We start from the raw sequence: 17451 nt of genomic DNA, 5'->3' as shown, positions 1-17451 counted from the left end.
TGACGCAACATTCTCTCCGCCAATAAATTGAAGATAAAACTAAAATTGGCAATATAGTGTTCAAATGTTAATGATACAGCAATAATATTTTGAAGATAAAACGATCAAACGTTAACAACACATTAAAAAAATCAGTCATTTGTACAATTGAGATTTGACTTTGAGAAAAGATCCGTTTGACCATTCTTTTTTTAGGTCCAAGTACCATCCGTGTGATCTAAGTAGTGTTGGTTCTTGGTACAACTATTTGGGAATATAGAAACATTTTGTAAAACAAAGAAGGCGTTCACCAAATACATAAAATTGAGTGAAATCGGAAGTTGAACACGAAGGAAAACATATGAAGAAAAACCCCTAATTAGCAGTGAGATTATTGAAAGCTAAAGGACAAACCAAAATCTTCACCTTAACTTTGCTTTCTCCCATTAGAATTTTCTTTGCTTTCTCGCATAACATTCACAATAGTAACACCGCCCGACAGTGTTCTGATCACAAAATGATAAACAACATACTAAACGGAAGTGATGGTTTGAATCTGGAATCAATGCATACCTGACAAGCTGATTTAAAATTGGTTATGCTTTTTCCATGCTCGTAACATTTATCATTTGCAATCGGTAAAATTTTCCTGATATGATTTGGTCCTCCAATTTCTCTGAATTGCTAACAGATTTACTTTCTTTGGATATTTCAGGAACTCTGGTTGTGAGAGGAAGAAGCCGGTTCCTTACTATTTTTAGGTATACGATTATGTGCCTTGATTGCATGTTCAAAGTCTAATTAGTTATATAAATTTTTAATTTATCTTTGCAAAGCTTTCGTACTTGGATTTTAAATATGTGATTGGTTTGTGAAAAATAAACGAGAAGACTAATCATGGGGACATTCTTATTCAACTTAAATGTGTTTTATTCAATCGATTATGTCTAAAACAGTTAGTTCCTGCAGCAATGCGCGGGCGTAATTTCTAGTTATACCTATAATAAGACCATCTCCAAACATTGGGAACAAAAATTTAGGTTTTGACTAAAAGAAAAAAAAAATTTGTTCCAACCGTTATGGGTTAAATTTTTAACCAAAGATTATTAAGAAATGAATTTAAGTTGAATTATGTCCATTAAGTAACTTTTTTAAAAAATAAAAATTATGTAGGTTATTCTAATTTAATTTCAAAAACATTTTTACTTAAAAATATTAGATTTTGATATATAATGAAAAAACACTAAACTGATTATTTTCTGAAACAAAGCATTGCATTTTGATTTAATTTTAGACTGTTAGATTTTTTATTTTATTTTATATATAGTTAAATATATCATATTCAACTTCATCCATTATATTAAATGTATTTATAAATTTAAAATTAATAATTAATAATTTTAAATTAAGACAGTTAGATCAACCAACAGTCCAGATCAATGTCGTCCTATCAAAAGACCTATCAAAATAATGCAATTGGGATTGTACATGAGTGACCGACAACTCATCAGGCAAGACCCCACTTCCCTCAGCCTATCCCCTTTCCTTTACCTTTTGGCGAGTTTCCTCCCTTTCAGCGCATCAATCATGCGCCAATCCGACTCATCATTGCAATCCACTAATTCCTCTCTTCCACGCCTCATTTACTCTCTCAAAACAATAACTTCTTATCAAAATCTTTTTGATAAGAAGTCACCATATTCCTATCTTGGTAAATCAAAACGCATACAGGCAAAACCTTTTGGATTCTCGCTTGATCCTTTTTACGAGGATTTTAAAGATTCTTTAATTATAATTGTTCATCGTACATTGTATGATCAGTTTTTGTCAGATATTGTTTATATTTAATTTTAAATATAAAAAATTATAATAATTTATAACCGCACAATGTACGATGAATGAATGTGATTTGAGAATCCCCGGAATCCTCACTTAGGAAAACGGAGTTGTCCAATCTCTACGTTAATAAATTAATGTCAAAGACTTCAATTAAAACCAAAAAGTCAATAAGATCTCAATGAAAGAACATTAGTATCTAGAGACTAAATATAATTTTTTTTTTTTAAAAAAAAAAAAGGAATAATTGCCTAAGAGAACAGCGGCACGAATGCCAAATACCGCTTCAACGTGACGTATATGCTTTGTTTCTGCTGTCGAGGATTGATTCGTAAGCCATCGTGCTTGTTGATGTGAGATTCTGGAAACAAGGTTTACGTTCTATAAAAAATAGTTGCTTGCCGACACTGCCACTATAGATTCACCACTCAAACTTGCTATTCCTTTCGTCCGAGGAGAGTAAACAGCAGCATCAAGGCAAATCGTTTTGGTAATATGAGGAAAGAATCTTGCATTGTAGAAAGCAAGCGGGTAAACATAGGTGTCCACTGTCTATATAAACTAGCAAAGAAGAACAGCAATTGCACAACCATTCTGCATCAATTTCCTCTCCATAAATTAGACTTCTTTTTTAAATAAGGTAGATATTTAGCCTGCTTTCATTTGTATTAGATAGAAATAATTGTTTTGATAAGTGTGAAATATATTGTCTGCATGCTTAATAACAAATTATTTGCTCTTTTTTTGCTGCCAGCTATTCTCAACTCCATTGGTAGTGACACAGAACAATAATTTACGATGTGCTTCAAATGTCTGCAAATTCCGGAACACTGAAGCAAATTATTCTCTCCATAGTGCTCAAGTCGATGACAGTTGGCATGCTAATGCTATTTTCCAACAAAACATTATTTAAACTATTTTTTTTACCATAAGCAAGGTGATTACTAGAGTTCTTTATACTTCAGTATAGCAGGACATATGTTAATCTGGGAATTTCACATTTTCTCCTTCTTTCTATTTTTTTTTGTAATTTCCTATGCCATTTGGAACTCAAGTATATAATTATAAAAATTGAAGATATTTCTAATATAAAAAAAAAAAAAAATTATCATTCCTTTCGTTGGATATGCTTTTCAGCATTACTACAGTTTTCAGTTTTTTTTTTTTTTTTTTTTTTTTTTTTTTGGGAATTCATGGATAATTAGCTTTACTATATTTGTTGGTGCATTTAGTAACTTATTTGATTTTAGTTTTCCTAGCCAAGTGAATATGTAATTTATTGCATTCTCTGCCTTTAAAAAAAAATTGTTTACTTACGAAGTAATAATGAATAAAAATCTGAGAACAGAAATTTAGAAAAGAACGAGTGCAAATATACAACCATATTATTAATTGTATGTAAAAATTGATTAAAAATACTATGAATGTATCAATACATTATATGAGTCACCAATTTTTACCAAATCAACAACTTACAACTAAGAATGTGAGTGAATTTTGGTACAAGTGTTGTTTTATAACAACTGTATGTAAGCCTATTCTACTCGAGTTTATAACATGAAAAACACACATATGTGGAGTTTGTTTTGTTTAAATTTGGGAGTTTTGTGATTTTGAGATTTATAAATATCAAAATTTTAATCTTTTTTTGGGTCAATTTTTTTAATTCACATTATCTTATACATTCTGATGAGGGACTGAATTGAAATTATGATTTGCTTTTTTCATTGTATATAGGCAGAAGTTGGTTCAAGCTTGAATTTATAGTTATATCTTTTCAAATTCCATGTTTGTGGATAATAACGATGCCTCATACAACGTTCACCATCTAGCTAAGAATGTTGGTAGTGAAGTCCTGCTGGAAAAAAAACGTCCTCTCCAATTGGTGCAAAACCAGACTCCAATCCACACAACAACAACAAACTAGGTAAGCATACTCTATCCTTTTTTTCTCTGTAGTATGATTCTATTGTCATATAAATTTGCTTCGTGTGTTTCAATATTTTTCTTTCCTTGCCTAGGATGCTTCCTTAACAACCAACACATACTGGACAAAAGCTTTTAGCGTTGAAGCAAAATTTTTTTTGCGTGGTTTGGCATACTCCTTGTATCTTCGAAACACAATCTCTCTTACAATTTTTAATCTCCTGGCAACGCACGGGCATAACTTTCTAGTCCATCCTATTTGGTGACCTGCATCTTTTTTTAGTTGACTTTAGTGAAGTACACAATTTTACATGCGGTTTAGGGCCCATATGATAATCATTTCATTTAGCTTTAGGGTACACATGTTGTCAAATTAGAAGAAAAATATAAAACTTAGTGCTTTTAGATTTCTTAGTTGTTTTTGCTTTTAGTTAGCAAATTGCAATTGTATCCAGAAGAACTTTGCAAGAAAAAAAGAAATTATTACGTACTCTCCCTTCTTACTTTATTAGCTTATTCTCAATTTACAGAACGACCGATTTGAAATGGTGCTCCAAGGAACGTATATATTGAAGAGCAACTCACTTCATCCATAACCAACAGAGCTAAGGGTACGTTCTTTAATTATAACCATATTTGATTTGAGTTGGAATCTTGGATCTCATTTATGGCATTTGGTTTGCTTCTAAATCTGGTGCCATGCAAGCTTGTACCTTTCAGTCTGTGTATTGATTATTTATCGTGTTTATGTTAAATCTGCCATAGTTTAGTGTACATACGTGATGCAATCTTGAAAAAGAATGAAGAACAAATCAGAGAATTTTAGTGATCAAATGCTTGAGCTAATAGTAGCAGCTCAGCATCCTTCATACATTCTTATCTCTTATCCTTCACTACCAAACAAAGACAATTACTCTGAGCCCGTCAATCTAAAAAACTAATTTGGTGCATACACTTGTCTAATGAAACCAAGTCCACACCTAGTTCACTAACAACAAAGTAACACTAGCCTTATGGAATTCAAGCAAAACAAACACAAACAAATTTCTTGTGTTCCAAGTTGTAGGATCAAAACCAAATCTCATTTAGCTCCAACATTCCCTTCTATATGGATTATGCTTTGACTCCAAGCAGTCCTCTCAGATAAATAAATTTGTGTTTAGGAAGAGTTTTGCTGAAAATATATGCAATCTGATCTTCAGACTTGCAGTACAACAACTCAATTGTGTTTTCCAGCAATGCCTCTACGATGAAATGAAATTTTCTTTAATGTGTTTATTCTTCTGATGGAACACATGGTTTTTAGTCTTGGTCTTTGTTATACTATGCATAAATCTTGATAGTAGGTTTGCTACAAACATGATATCAAGTCTTGTTGTTGTTGTTGTCAAATATAGTAGACTGCCAACAATTTTGTTGTACAAATTCTCATCGGCAGCTTTAGTTCCATCATTTCTACACTTTTTGATTTGTAATCAATGGGGTAGCAACAGACTTGCATCATTTTTGTCCAAATTTCTCAAGTAAGGTCTGTGCATATTTTTACTGATGTATGAAAATACCACTAGATTCTGGAATCACTCCAATTCCCAGAAAGTGATGAAGAAATCCCAAATTAGTCATTTCATAATGCTTCGTCATATCCTCCATGAGTTCAGAAATCATAGCTTCATTGCTTCTAGTGAACACCGCATCATCAACATAGAAAAACACAATTAGCTTTTTGAGCCTTTTCCCGTCTTTATATAAATTGCTACCTCGCTTGAACTTTTGCTAAAACCTCTCTTGCGGAAGTAGTGGTCAATTTCACTGTACCAAGACCTTGGTGCTTACTTCAGTCCATACAGTGCCTGCCTTAATTTGAACACCTTCTCATCTTTATTTGGAACCACAAAACCTTATTCAAGTATGCTATTGACAACAAAGATGAATACAATTTCCAACCTTTATGTGTGGCCAAAGCAATTAAAGTCCTAATAGTGTCCAACCTTGCCATTAGAGCAAAGGTTTCATTGAAATTCACTCTAGGTTGTTGGAAATAACACTTAGCAACTAGTCTTACCTTGTTCTTTTGTACGAAGCCATCTAGATTCAGTTTGGTCTTATAGATGCATTTCACACCTATCACTAGTTTGTCCATTGGTCTATTCACAAGTTCCCAAGTTGAGTTTTTCTCAATCATACAATTCCATCACTCATTGCCTTCTGCAAGATTGGTCATTCTCAGCTTCTTCAAAGCTTTCAGGTTCCATTATACGATAGTTGCAAGTTGCATAAATCTCACTCAACCTCCTCATTCTTAATGAAGTTAATCCTAAGGGAGAGTCTTGCACTTCTAGGTCCTCTGGTGTTGAACTTAAATGTTGGGGAGACTAAATTTCAAACACAATTTCACTCTCAGTTTGTGTTTCACATTCCACTTCATCAAGTCTAAGTGGTACTAAGATGATGATATCTTCAATCTTTTTATCCCAACTCCTAACAGCTTCTTTATTAAATATGACATCCCTCAAAATAATGACCTTGTAAGTTTCAAGATTGAAAAATCTATACCCTTTCTCTTAACTCCTATATCCCACATAGATGCATTTGGTGTTGTTGTCCTCAAGTTTGTGTCTCAATTGTGTTGGCATCTCTGCATAACAAATAGAACACCCTTGGATGCTTCACATCGAGTTTCCTGCCACTAAATCCTTCAAAAGGATTCATTTTATCAAGTGTCTTTATTGGACATATGTTGAGAAGTTAGACTGCAGTTTTAACTGCCTCACTCCAAAATGAATGTGGCATCTTCTTTTCAAGCAACATGGATTTTGCCATTTCAATCGCTGTCTAATTTTTCCTTTCTATAATACCATTCTGCTATGATCAGTAAGCAACAGTTATTTGTTTCTGTAGTCCCATATCCTCACATAACTCCTTGAACTCGATTTAAGTATATTCCCCACCTCTACCACTTTTAAGCTTTTTTATTTTTAGTCCACGTTGTAGTTCAACCATTGCTTTGAACTTTTTTTGACAAAAACACTACTCTTACCGCATAGTTTTACCATTATTTGTATCATCTTTCTAATAGAGATGAGAACTAAATGTGTTAGTGGGCCCCACTTTATTAAAACGTAATTAATATTCGAAATTACAATTAAATGCCAAGAAACTAGTTAGTTTCTAATCTTAGACAAGGTTGTATTCAAAAAGTAATCTATTTCAAGAAGTGGAATAGAATTTTCCCCTTTTCATAATACACTTTGAAATATAGTGTTTATTTATAAGTTGTTGAACGATCATAACTCACAAGTCAATTAGAAAAGTAAAGTATTTCTTCAGCTCCTTTTTTTTCTAATTTAATTTGTATTCATCAACAGGCATGGAGATTGTTATTCAAATTGTTGGAAAAGTTGCCGAGTATGCAGTTGAACCAGCTATACGCCAAGTGGGTTACCTAGCTCACTGCAAAAGAAATCTTGAGAATCTAAAGAATCAAGTGAATGAATTACATGCCGCTAGAGAGCGGCTAGCGCTCGAGATAGTTGGAGCTGAAAACAAAGGTGAAAAAATCCAAACTGACGTCCAGAAGTGGCTGAAAGAAGTGGATGATATCACCGAGAAGGCGAACGAATTATGGAAGCCTGATACGCAAGCAAGGATGAGCTGTCTCCATGGGTTTTGTCCAAACCCAGTGCACCGTTACAAGCTAGGCAGGAGATCAACAAAGCTGGAGCAGGCGGTTGTTGAACTCGAGGGAAAAGGAAATTTTGCTAGCATTTCGTACAAAGTTTATCCACAAGAGGTATCCATGGTTTCTGACAAACATTATGAGGCATTTGATTCGAGGACTTCAACTGTAAAGAAAATCATGGATGAACTGAGAACTCCTAATACGGACCTGATCTTGGTGTATGGTATGGGAGGCGTGGGGAAGACCACACTGGTTGAAGAAGTCCATAGGCAGGTGGTAAAAGAAAAGTTATTTGCTGATGCGGTTATGGTTAGAAGTGGGCAAAATTCGGACCTTGAAGGAATTCAAAAAGAAATTGCCACAAAGTTGGGTATGAAAGTTAAAGAAAGCGAAACTATGTCAGTAAGAGCACCTCGTCTATGTGACAGGGTAAAAGACAAGAAAGTTCTTGTAATTTTAGACAACATTTGGGAAAGCATTGACTTGGAGGCCGTAGGACTTCCTTGTCTGCAGAATTGTAGAATACTTTTGACATCCAGAACTCGAAAACTGCTATCCTCAGAGAAGCGGTCGCAAAAATACTTTGAGCTTCGAGTTCTAAACGAGGAAGAAGCTTGGCGTTTATTTGAGTCGAAAGCAGGTGATGTTGTTAACAATCCCGACATACGAACTGTGGCAACCGATGTAGCCAAAAAATGCGGAGGTTTGCCAGTTTTCGTTGTCGCAGTCGCAAGCTCTTTAAGAAATAGTACTTTACCAGTATGGAAGGATGCCTTGAGAAGCCTAAAAGTGTTTGACAACGAAGACACAGCCAAACAAGCATACTCGGCTTTAGTGTGGAGTTACAATCAATTGGATGATCCAAAGATGAAGCAACTATTCTTGATCTGTGGAATTTTGGTAAATCATTTTGGACATGCTGATCTGACAGACTTGTTGAAATATTCAATTGGTTTGGGTTTGTTTAAGAACATCGATTCAATGGAGGACGCAGGATATGCATTGCACACGCAGATTTAAAAGCTAAAAGATTCTTGTTTGTTACTTGACTCCAAGGACAATACATCAATCAGAATGCATGATTTGTTACGTGATGTTGCCATCTCGATTGCATCCAAAGGCCACGGTGCCTTACTAAGTGCAAAAGGAGATGTCTTGAAGAAATGGCCAAACAATAAGGAGTTTTCTGAAAATTGCACAATGATCTCTTTGTCTTGCAAAAACATCCCTAGGCTTCCTGAAGTTTTGAAATGCCAACAACTGGAGTATTTTTATTTGCACTTTAATGGTGACTTGCTTGAAATCCCAGGTAACTTCTTTGAGGAGATGAAAGAGCTTAAAGTTATGGATTTAACTAGGGCGTGTGTTTCGTCGCTGCCTCCACTAGAAAATCTTCGGACATTGTGTTTGGATCAATGCATCTTGGGAGACATAACTCTAGTCGGACAGCTATTGCAACTAGAAATTCTCAGCTTTACACATTCCAAGTTTGAAGAGTTGCCTGAAGAAATAGGGAAATTGACTCGTCTTCGACTGCTGGATTTAAGCTGGTGCTCTAAACTCAAAGTGATTTCACCTAATGTTATATCACGTTTGACAAGTCTAGAAGACTTGAGAATGAAAGACAGCTTCAACGGATGGGTGCCCGAAGGAGTAACTGGAGAAAGAAGTAATGCTAGCCTTTCAGAACTGAAGGACTTGCCTCGTTTAGCTGCATTAAGCATACATGTTCCAGATGCTGGCAGTATTCCGAGGGACTTGTTCACTGACAAGTTAAAGAGATACCAAATATTAATCGGTGCTTCGTGGAATTGGTACGATATGGGTGAAACCCTCAACACATTGCAGCTAAAGCTCCCAACTGGCTGTGAATTGGACCATGGTCTGGAAATGTTGTTGAAGAGATCATGTGAATGTTTGTATTTGGATGGGTCGGAGGGAGCTGATAATGTTGCGTACCACTCAGGTAGTGAAGATTTTCAACAACTCAAGCATCTCTATGTCCAAAACAATGCCCAATATACGCATATCATTACTGAGGAGGTATGCCACTAGTGTCATTCTTTCCCATTTACGCAGTACTTGTTTTTTCATTTTTATTTGAGCGATATAATTTACAAAGAAAAATGATACAACCACCATAGAACTCCTAGATTTTGTGTGGCTAAATTTACATATATTTGATCATTTGAAGTGATTCGTTTTATCTAGTGCGTATTAAGAAATATTTGTTGGTATAATTTTTTTTTATCTAAAGATACCATTTGACTAGATAATAACAATTAATGTGAATTCTCTTCTCTTAAAAATGGAGTGTACAAATACTGCAGGTTGTGCGCCATTGTAATAGTTCAACTTTTGTGTTATCGTCTTCCATGGCTAGAAATCGTGTATCAATGGAAGAGATAGTGTCAACAAAAGAATATGGTTGTTCTCCATTGAAGGATATAGGGTCATCTGCTATTCCCTTCCAGAATTTAACAACTTTGGAAGTAGTTGGTTGTTGCAACTTGAAATATTTAGCAACATATACGATAGCCAAAACATTAAAGCAGCTAAGAAGAATGACCGTTGGGGCATGTGCAAGAATGACAGAAATAGTGGCAACGACATCAGATGGAGATGATGCAGGAAATGATGGTGAGATTTCTTTTTGCCAGTTGCAAAGTTTGGAACTTGACGATCTACCAAGTCTGCAAGATTTCTTCTCTGGAAATTGCATTGTCAAATTCCCATCCTTGAAAACTGCAACTATATACGGATGCCCTAAGTTGAAGATTAACGGCTTTGACTGGAATAGTAACCCAGAAATACAAGGAGCGCATATAAGAATGAAAAATCGTATAAAACGATTATTCGTTAGTCTTCTTCCTTGAAAACTGTAAATATTCGTTGTTAAGATGTTTGTTATTTCTGTGTGTAATGGTTTTGGGTTTTAACCAAGACAATCTTCTGCCCATTTTAAATTAAATTTCGAATAATTTAAAATAATTTTTTGCTTGATTTTTAGTTTTCATAAGTGTTTGAAATATTGTTGAAGGTGTAGAAAGTTCTGAATATATATATGTGCCTAATAGTAGCGTGTACATTGACGGCCTCCAAGATCATCTTGACGCCAATAAATTGATTAGAACTAAAATTGGCAATATAGTGTTCAAATGTTAATGATACAGCAATAATATTTTGAAGATAAAACGATCAAACGTTAACAACACATTAAAAAAATCAGTCATTTGTACAATTGAGATTTGACTTTGAGAAAAGATCCGTTTGACCATTCTTTTTTTAGGTCCAAGTACCATCCGTGTGATCTAAGTAGTGTTGGTTCTTGGTACAACTATTTGGGAATATAGAAACATTTTGTAAAACAAAGAAGGCGTTCAGCAAATACATAAAATTGAGTGAAATCGGAAGTTGAAACACGAAGGAAAACATATGAAGAAAAACCCCGAATTAGCAGTGAAATTATTGAAAGCTAAAGGACAAACCAAAATCTTCACCTTAACTTTGCTTTCTCCCATTAGAATTTTCTTTGCTTTCTCGCATAACATTCACAATAGTAACACCGCCCGACGGTGTTATGATCACAAAATGATAAACAACATGCTAAACGGAAGTGATGGTTTGAATCTGGAATCAATGCATACCTGTAAAGCTGATTTAAAATTGGTTATGCTTTTCCCATGCTCGTAACATTTATCATTTGCAATCGGTAAAATTTTCCTGATAAAGGGAAAGCAAGGAGAGTAAGTTATAAGCAAAGTTGGCAGACAAAACAGTTCGATGCACAGAGAGAGAGACATAGAGAGAGAGAGAGAGAGAGAGAGAGAGAGAGAGAGAGAGAACTTACATCAGCTGTGCTCTCAAATACATATGGTAATCTGCATACGAAGAAGCAGTTCTAAATCATCCATTCAGGCCATTAAAACAGTTGTAACATCATCTGCACCGGTGAAGCAAATTCTATGGAACGAAACTTGAAATGAAATGCATATAGATTACCTTAAATTCAGATTCTATGAATTTGCATTTGACTCCAACCAACATGCGTGCTTAGAGGATATATACCATCAAGTATAACAGTCAGTAGACGCTCATACCACCACCAGCACATACAAACACAAAAATGCAAACAGAATTTTGATGAGGCTCGGTAATTCTGAAATATCACCTGTGTTTCGTTCTCAGCAACATTGTCTTGTGAGGAATAGCAACTTTTATGGTTCCGCTCAAGAATTTTGTTCATACTGATCAAAGCGGGAAAACAGTCAAACATTTTAAAGTTATAAATTAGAGGTAATAGATAAATAAAGATAGAGAAATCTGAGTGCGAGATGATAGATGAAATCAGATTGAATAGATCAACTGCTGTTAAGACTGTTTGGATTTTAATCAATCCGAGTGCGTACAAGAATCCACGGATCACTGCAAAACCAACCCAATAACACAATAACAAAACAAACACAGATCAACAATCCCAAAACTCAAATTCTGACGCAATCAAATTAATCCCCTGCCTAGCCTACTAATTTCTCCAAAATTAAAACCCTAAATAAAAAATTAATGCCCATATCCCCAATTTGTAAATCCCTAATTCAAAAGCCCGATGTAACTCCCTAATTCGTTTAATAAATAAGAAATTGCTTACCTTAATGGCTTGAACGCCGGAGATAGAGCAGAGAGGATTGTGTTCGACGGCATGGCACGGTACGGTGCGCCGCGGTTCGTATGGAAACAGCTCGTCGGAATTTGAAGACCCAGACCCTAGCAGCTTAACACTTGAAATTGATTTGTTGGTTTCAAACTTCGATTGTGTGGGAATTCTCTTCGTTGATAAGAGGGTTTGAGGTTTTATGCGATTTCTTTGTTTGAGGTTTACAATTTTTTTTGCGAATTGTGAGCGACAGAGATTAATTTCACCTATTTTTTTGTGAAAGGTGAGTGAAAAAGGAAAAGAACTCAAAAGATAAAAAGAAAGAAAGAGAAAAAGAAAGAGTGATGAAGTGGGGGCCGGTTGTAGAAAATAACGAGAATGGAAGGTTTAACCGTTTAAGAAAGGAACTAGGATTCTCTCCTTCTTTATTCTATTCCTTTTCATATCATCCGTTTACATTCTCTTATTCACTTTTATATCATTCTTTTACTTTCTCTTATTTTATATTTCTCTTATTATAAAAAATTAATATAAAATATTGACGTGACTTAACAGTAACCGTTCAGGAGAAGGAAGGGGAGAGAATAAATAAATAAAAGATGAGTGTGATGGAAGAATAGTGGTTGGAACTTGGATCAACACGAAGGACATAAAAGGAGTCTAATGATGTACGTACTAAAATTAGAGAAAAATGAGTGAATTTGGAAAGATGAGGTTGGAGGGATCCTATAGGATTTTACAATATATAGGCACAGACACCTTATTCTATAAGGACAGTAATTGCAAAATACAAGGACACTAAATCCTAAAGATTACATATTCTCATCATACTTAAAACATGACTCCAATAACATCTACAATTAAGACTAAAATCAACACTCTCCTTCAAGTTAGTGCATAAATATCATACATGCCTAACTTGATGATTAAGTCTTGAAAAACCTTACTAGATACTGCATGAGTAAGAAGCTTTCATGAACTCACAAACGGTATAGAGACAATTTTCTTTTCAAGATTTTCCTTGACAAAGTGTCGATCAATCTCTACATGCAGATTTATTGTCACAATATAGCTACATAGTCTCCTTTAGTTCAAAACCAAGACATCTCAAAAGTTTACATAACCAAAGAAGTTCACATATTATGTGTGCCATACCTCTATACTTAGCTTCCGCAGACAACCTTGACACCACTTTCTGCTTCTTACTATGCCACGTAACCAAATTACCTCCAACAAACGTAAAATACCTAGATGTAGACCGTCTATCAGTAACATTGCTAGCCCGATCTGCATCTGTAAACCCCACAACTTTTAGATGCCCATGTTTTTCCATAAAGTATTCCTTTACCAGTGGTAGACTTCAGATATGCCAAAATTCACATTATCGCAGCTATGTGATCTTCCCTAGGCAAGTGCATAAACTAACTTACAACACTCGCAACATATGCAATATCAGGATGAGTATGAGATAAATAAATTAACGTCACTACAAGTCTTTGATATCTGCCCCTATTAACAGGAAGCTGATTTGGGCAAATACTCAAATGATATTTTTCTACCATAGGAGTATCCACATATTTACACCCTAATAGTACTTCTATTGAAATTTATCAAGCAAAATAGAACATTTCTTTATGCTCAAATGAATAAAAGTTATTGAAGACCCAATATTTTTTTCTATGCCTGTTGTAAAACATCCCCACATTGGCCTGTAATGTTTCAGGATTCATTTCCCAAGCTAGGAAAGTTGACGTTGCCCAGAGCTATGTAGAGGGTTGGTGTGGCTCTTTTGCAAAGTCAAATCGATTAGGTTTTATGGTGCATACTCTAAAAAGCAACTAGCTTTCCTTCGAGGTATTGAGCATGTAGATTTGACGGAGGGCCGGTACCTGTTATCCAAACGCTCCAACTCTCCTATCACAAAGACATCATCTCCCCTCACCGAGGCTCCGTCAACTCTCTCCAGTTCGATTTGAAGGAGGGCCGGTACCTATTATCCGGCGCCTCCGATGCTTCCGCCGCCATGTTTGATGTCCAGCGCGGGACCGATAACGTGGGCGGCGGAGCTGTCACGAGGCATAAGTGCCTGTTTGCGGTGGATAAGCAGCACGAGCACGGGCATAAGTACGCGGTGTCCTCCGCCGTGTGGTATCCCGTCGACAACGGACTGTTTGTGAAGGGGTCGTACGATCATCACATCAATGTTTGGGACACGAATGCGACTCAGGTAGTTATGGACTTCAACATGCCGGGGAAGATGTACCGGACTGCAATGTCGCCGTTGGCAACTTCTCACATGCTCATTGCGGCCGGAACCGAAGATGTTCAAGTCCGCCTCTGTGATATTGCCTCTGGGACTTTTGCTCACACCTTGTCTGGCCACCGCGGTATGTCCCAAAATTCATAGAATTCGACGTTTGATGCACACTTGATACATAGAAAGTTACAAAATTTAAACTTCTTATCATGGTTATGTGAACATATGAAACATTTTGGATGACAATATTGAGGATATAAGCAGGGGTTGTTCTTGAAATCTAGGGTGGACAGTCACGAATGTTGCGAAAATTTGCTTCTTTAAACAATCCGGCCTAGTCGGTTTTCTCAGCATTTTGTAATTTGTAGCATTTGGATTTTCTGGTTGAACCCTGTAACTGTGGACAGCAGGAAATTTACAATACACCGTGTTGGCGGGATTCATGCTTAGAACCTTAGTATCGCTAGGTTTCTGCTCTTGGTAGATTCATATTCTTCCTTTGGGTTCTCTAGTTTTTGTTTACAAAAGTACAAGTGTTTTTAGTTTTGTTTCTTGGGTTTAAGTTTTAACATATAACGTAGAATAAAGTTTCGTGCATCTAGAGGGTCCTAAGTGCTGTATTTTCATGATGGCAGATGGTGTGATGACTGTGGAATGGTCTACTTCTAGCGAGTGGGTTTTACTTACAGCATGGATCTATGACTTTTATGACAATGGAACGTGATGAGATCTCAACCAATACGATGATCCACACTGAAGATACAATGTGAATGCACAACCATTATATGCGATGTCTATTTGCTTGTATAAGTCCCGTGTTCCCTCTTTTTCAAATTTCAATTATAACTTCATTGCATTATAGGTCTTTTCCAATCAATGCTTTATAAACTAAAATGGCATTTAATATTAAAGTCGGTTGCTCCAACTTCTATGTCAGTTAACGGGAGTTGTAAGCCCTTTTTCCAACTGTTCTAAGATGAGATTGAGATTTAAAATCACAAAGCCTGTTGAAGTTTTCCTCCATCCATTTATTTATTCCATGAGCTCACTTGTTATCTATGGATTATTGATTATTTTTTAATCCTGTATGAATTGTACTTCATGTCTCTCATTGCAGGAATTGTACACTGGTGGCAATGATAGACAAATTCTAGTTTGGTTGCCGCCCAGAATGGTTTCCGATGAGGTGGGACACCTGATGATTTTGTGCATCTAACCTTCTTAGTTGCTTAGCGGCTTGTATCTTATGCATGTTTGGAAATGCAGGATAAAGGACCATCCAAGGATGAGGATAATTGGAGTGACTAGCATCCGCTGTGCTTGTGATCCTCATTTCCGCTAGGTAGAGCACCTTTGTCTTTCTCTGAGTTTCCTGTTGTGCTTTTAGATCTAGGAGGCTGTATTTGATGGGCACAATGATTAGTAAGTTTATATTTTCTTGCGGCGTGTATATATATGTACATTTAAACACATTCTTAAAGTAGAATCAAGGGAAAAATTCATGGAAAAACTTGTGCACTGATGATTAAAAGAAGAAAAACTGAGTTTGTTATGAATGAAAAATAAAATTTGATAAGTGATATTTAGTTTAATAACACATTAAAAAATTGTACATAATTACCGAATGTATCCGTCAAATATTTCCCTTGATAATTTGTTCAGTTATCTTATATAGTTACACCCTAACAAAATCCTGGAATCAACCTAAAATTCTGTTCGTTGTATCACGCCGAGAAACTAGGTTCGTTGTTGTCCAACAGCATGCAGTCAACATCAATCAAAAACTTGTCACCGGAGGCAACGTTCCCCAATTCTTGGTCTGAAGCTCCATTCTCCGGCTGATTGTCTTCTGCCTGAGTTACTGTGGAGGTGGCAACGGGCGATCCATCAAATTTGATACTTCCTCCGAACGGTATGGTTGCTTGTGTCGTAGAGTTTGCCTGTTTCAATACTTTATTGCACAAGATAGTGCCCTGGAAATCCATGAAAGTATAATTGAGAAACTGCATCCTCTCATTAGGTGTCATCTTTGAAAACCCAAATGAAGTGCTAGTCCATGTATCCAGTGTGCTAGAAGCGGAAGGCAAAACCAGTCTCTCAACTCCCAAGTTCACGAGCTGGTTTTCGAGCTCATCCCTCATAACACGACACATTCCTTGTCTACGATAATGGAACCTAGTTGCCACCAGAGGTACTTCCGCCAACTCACTGTAGATCCTCAGGCTACCCGCGGTGTTCACTTCCACATCTCTCTCCAAAAGCACTGTGTAAAAGCTTCTGAAGTTCAAGCGGCTCAGGTCCGATTCTCTGTTGAAAATAATGTCCTCGACAATGTCACTCTTCTTGTAAGGATCCTGAGAAGGCTCGAAACACTCGTGCATCACACTCAGAGCCAAATTGAGCTTGCTGTAGTTTTCTGTCAAGTCCTCCATATCAGAATCAGATGGAGGAGAAGGCCTCAACTTTGAACTACGGCCCTAAACCTTAAATTCCAAATGAATCCCAGTTTTCAAAATCTTTCATACTCAATCCAATCAATCCAATCATGCTCAAACCAATTCAGTCTAATACGTAAGTAAAAGTTGCTATTCATATTTGGCACATGTAAAGGTATAGATAGTTCCAAGTCAAATGAAATTTGAAGAGTGGTTTTTTTAGATCCCTGGTTAGTGGAAGAAAAAGGGTTATTGCATCCTTTTATGATATCAAATGTTAAAAAGGAAAAGTAACGAAACGTCCAAACAAAACTTCAGTTTTAATGAAAAATGATAAATAAAGGTTTAGTGAATAGTATCAGGGAAATGTAAAAATGTGATTTTTCGTTAAAAATGAACAGTACCTGAAGTGTTTCGTTAAAACTCCCATGTTAAAAAAGTGAAGTATAAATCCTCATCCTACAGAATGATTAACTCAGAGAAACAAATGCATAAATGGACAAGATAGTGTTTTAGAGATTTTTTTTTTCTATCCTGATATTAACACACAAAATTGCAATCTATATAATCCTTTAGTTAGAGCATTGTTATGATGTTTCCAATTTGATAAATAAAATTATTTTTCTAATAGCAATGGTAAAATTTCATTGATAAGAGAAAACATATTACAAATAAGGGAGGCAGA

At 35.8% G+C, this 17451-nt stretch overlaps 2 protein-coding genes and 3 long non-coding RNA genes across 5 annotated transcripts in view; 3 read left to right on the top strand and 2 right to left on the bottom strand.

Annotated features, from left to right (window-relative positions):
• LOC125479282 overlaps nt 1-12436 on the bottom strand; it is a 36205-nt gene extending 23769 nt beyond the window's left edge. Inside the window, exon 1 of the long non-coding RNA XR_007259908.1 lies at nt 12069-12436. This is a non-coding gene — a long non-coding RNA (uncharacterized LOC125479282). The remainder of the gene's footprint in view (nt 1-12068) is intronic.
• Nucleotides 401-11488, bottom strand: LOC125479286. Its single transcript, XR_007259917.1, has 3 exons — nt 11423-11488; nt 11271-11301; nt 401-628 (listed from the first exon to the last, which is right to left on the bottom strand). It is a non-coding gene; the product is annotated as an uncharacterized LOC125479286 (long non-coding RNA).
• On the top strand, nt 1671-2739 carry LOC125479287. Its single transcript, XR_007259918.1, has 2 exons — nt 1671-2455; nt 2570-2739. It is a non-coding gene; the product is annotated as an uncharacterized LOC125479287 (long non-coding RNA).
• On the top strand, nt 3557-10423 carry LOC125468108 (probable disease resistance protein At4g27220). Its single transcript, XM_048588444.1, has 4 exons — nt 3557-3742; nt 4272-4352; nt 7107-9463; nt 9751-10423. The coding sequence occupies exons 3-4, from the start codon at nt 8495-8497 to the stop codon at nt 10294-10296; spliced, it is 1515 nt and encodes a 504-aa protein (XP_048444401.1). The 5' UTR covers nt 3557-3742; nt 4272-4352; nt 7107-8494; the 3' UTR covers nt 10297-10423.
• A 1385-nt stretch (nt 12437-13821) lies between the features above and the next one.
• Nucleotides 13822-15768, top strand: LOC125479330 (WD repeat-containing protein ATCSA-1-like). The gene is made up of 4 exons (XM_048588531.1): nt 13822-14461; nt 14967-15135; nt 15449-15517; nt 15598-15768. The coding sequence occupies exons 1-2, from the start codon at nt 14098-14100 to the stop codon at nt 15053-15055; spliced, it is 453 nt and encodes a 150-aa protein (XP_048444488.1). The 5' UTR covers nt 13822-14097; the 3' UTR covers nt 15056-15135; nt 15449-15517; nt 15598-15768.
• Nucleotides 15769-17451: the final 1683 nt, after the last annotated feature.

Source organism: the organism of the source record quoted next, unplaced genomic scaffold (genome assembly GCF_019419815.1).
Source record: "Pyrus x bretschneideri cultivar Hongxiangsu unplaced genomic scaffold, Pyrus_bretschneideri_v1 Contig28, whole genome shotgun sequence".
NCBI classification, from domain to species: domain Eukaryota; kingdom Viridiplantae; phylum Streptophyta; class Magnoliopsida; order Rosales; family Rosaceae; genus Pyrus; species Pyrus x bretschneideri.
Note: the sequence above shows the minus strand (reverse complement) of the source record. Positions and strands in the feature narration are given on the sequence as shown.

Coding starts and splice junctions, on each gene's coding strand:
- LOC125468108 (XM_048588444.1), top strand. CDS start 8,495: ATGCATGATTTGTTACGTGATGTTGCCATCTCGATTGCATCCAAAGGC. Junction 9,464..9,750: donor CGCATATCATTACTGAGGAG/GTATGCCACTAG, acceptor CAAATACTGCAG/GTTGTGCGCCATTGTAATAG.
- LOC125479330 (XM_048588531.1), top strand. CDS start 14,098: ATGTTTGATGTCCAGCGCGGGACCGATAACGTGGGCGGCGGAGCTGTC. Junction 14,462..14,966: donor CACCTTGTCTGGCCACCGCG/GTATGTCCCAAA, acceptor TCATGATGGCAG/ATGGTGTGATGACTGTGGAA.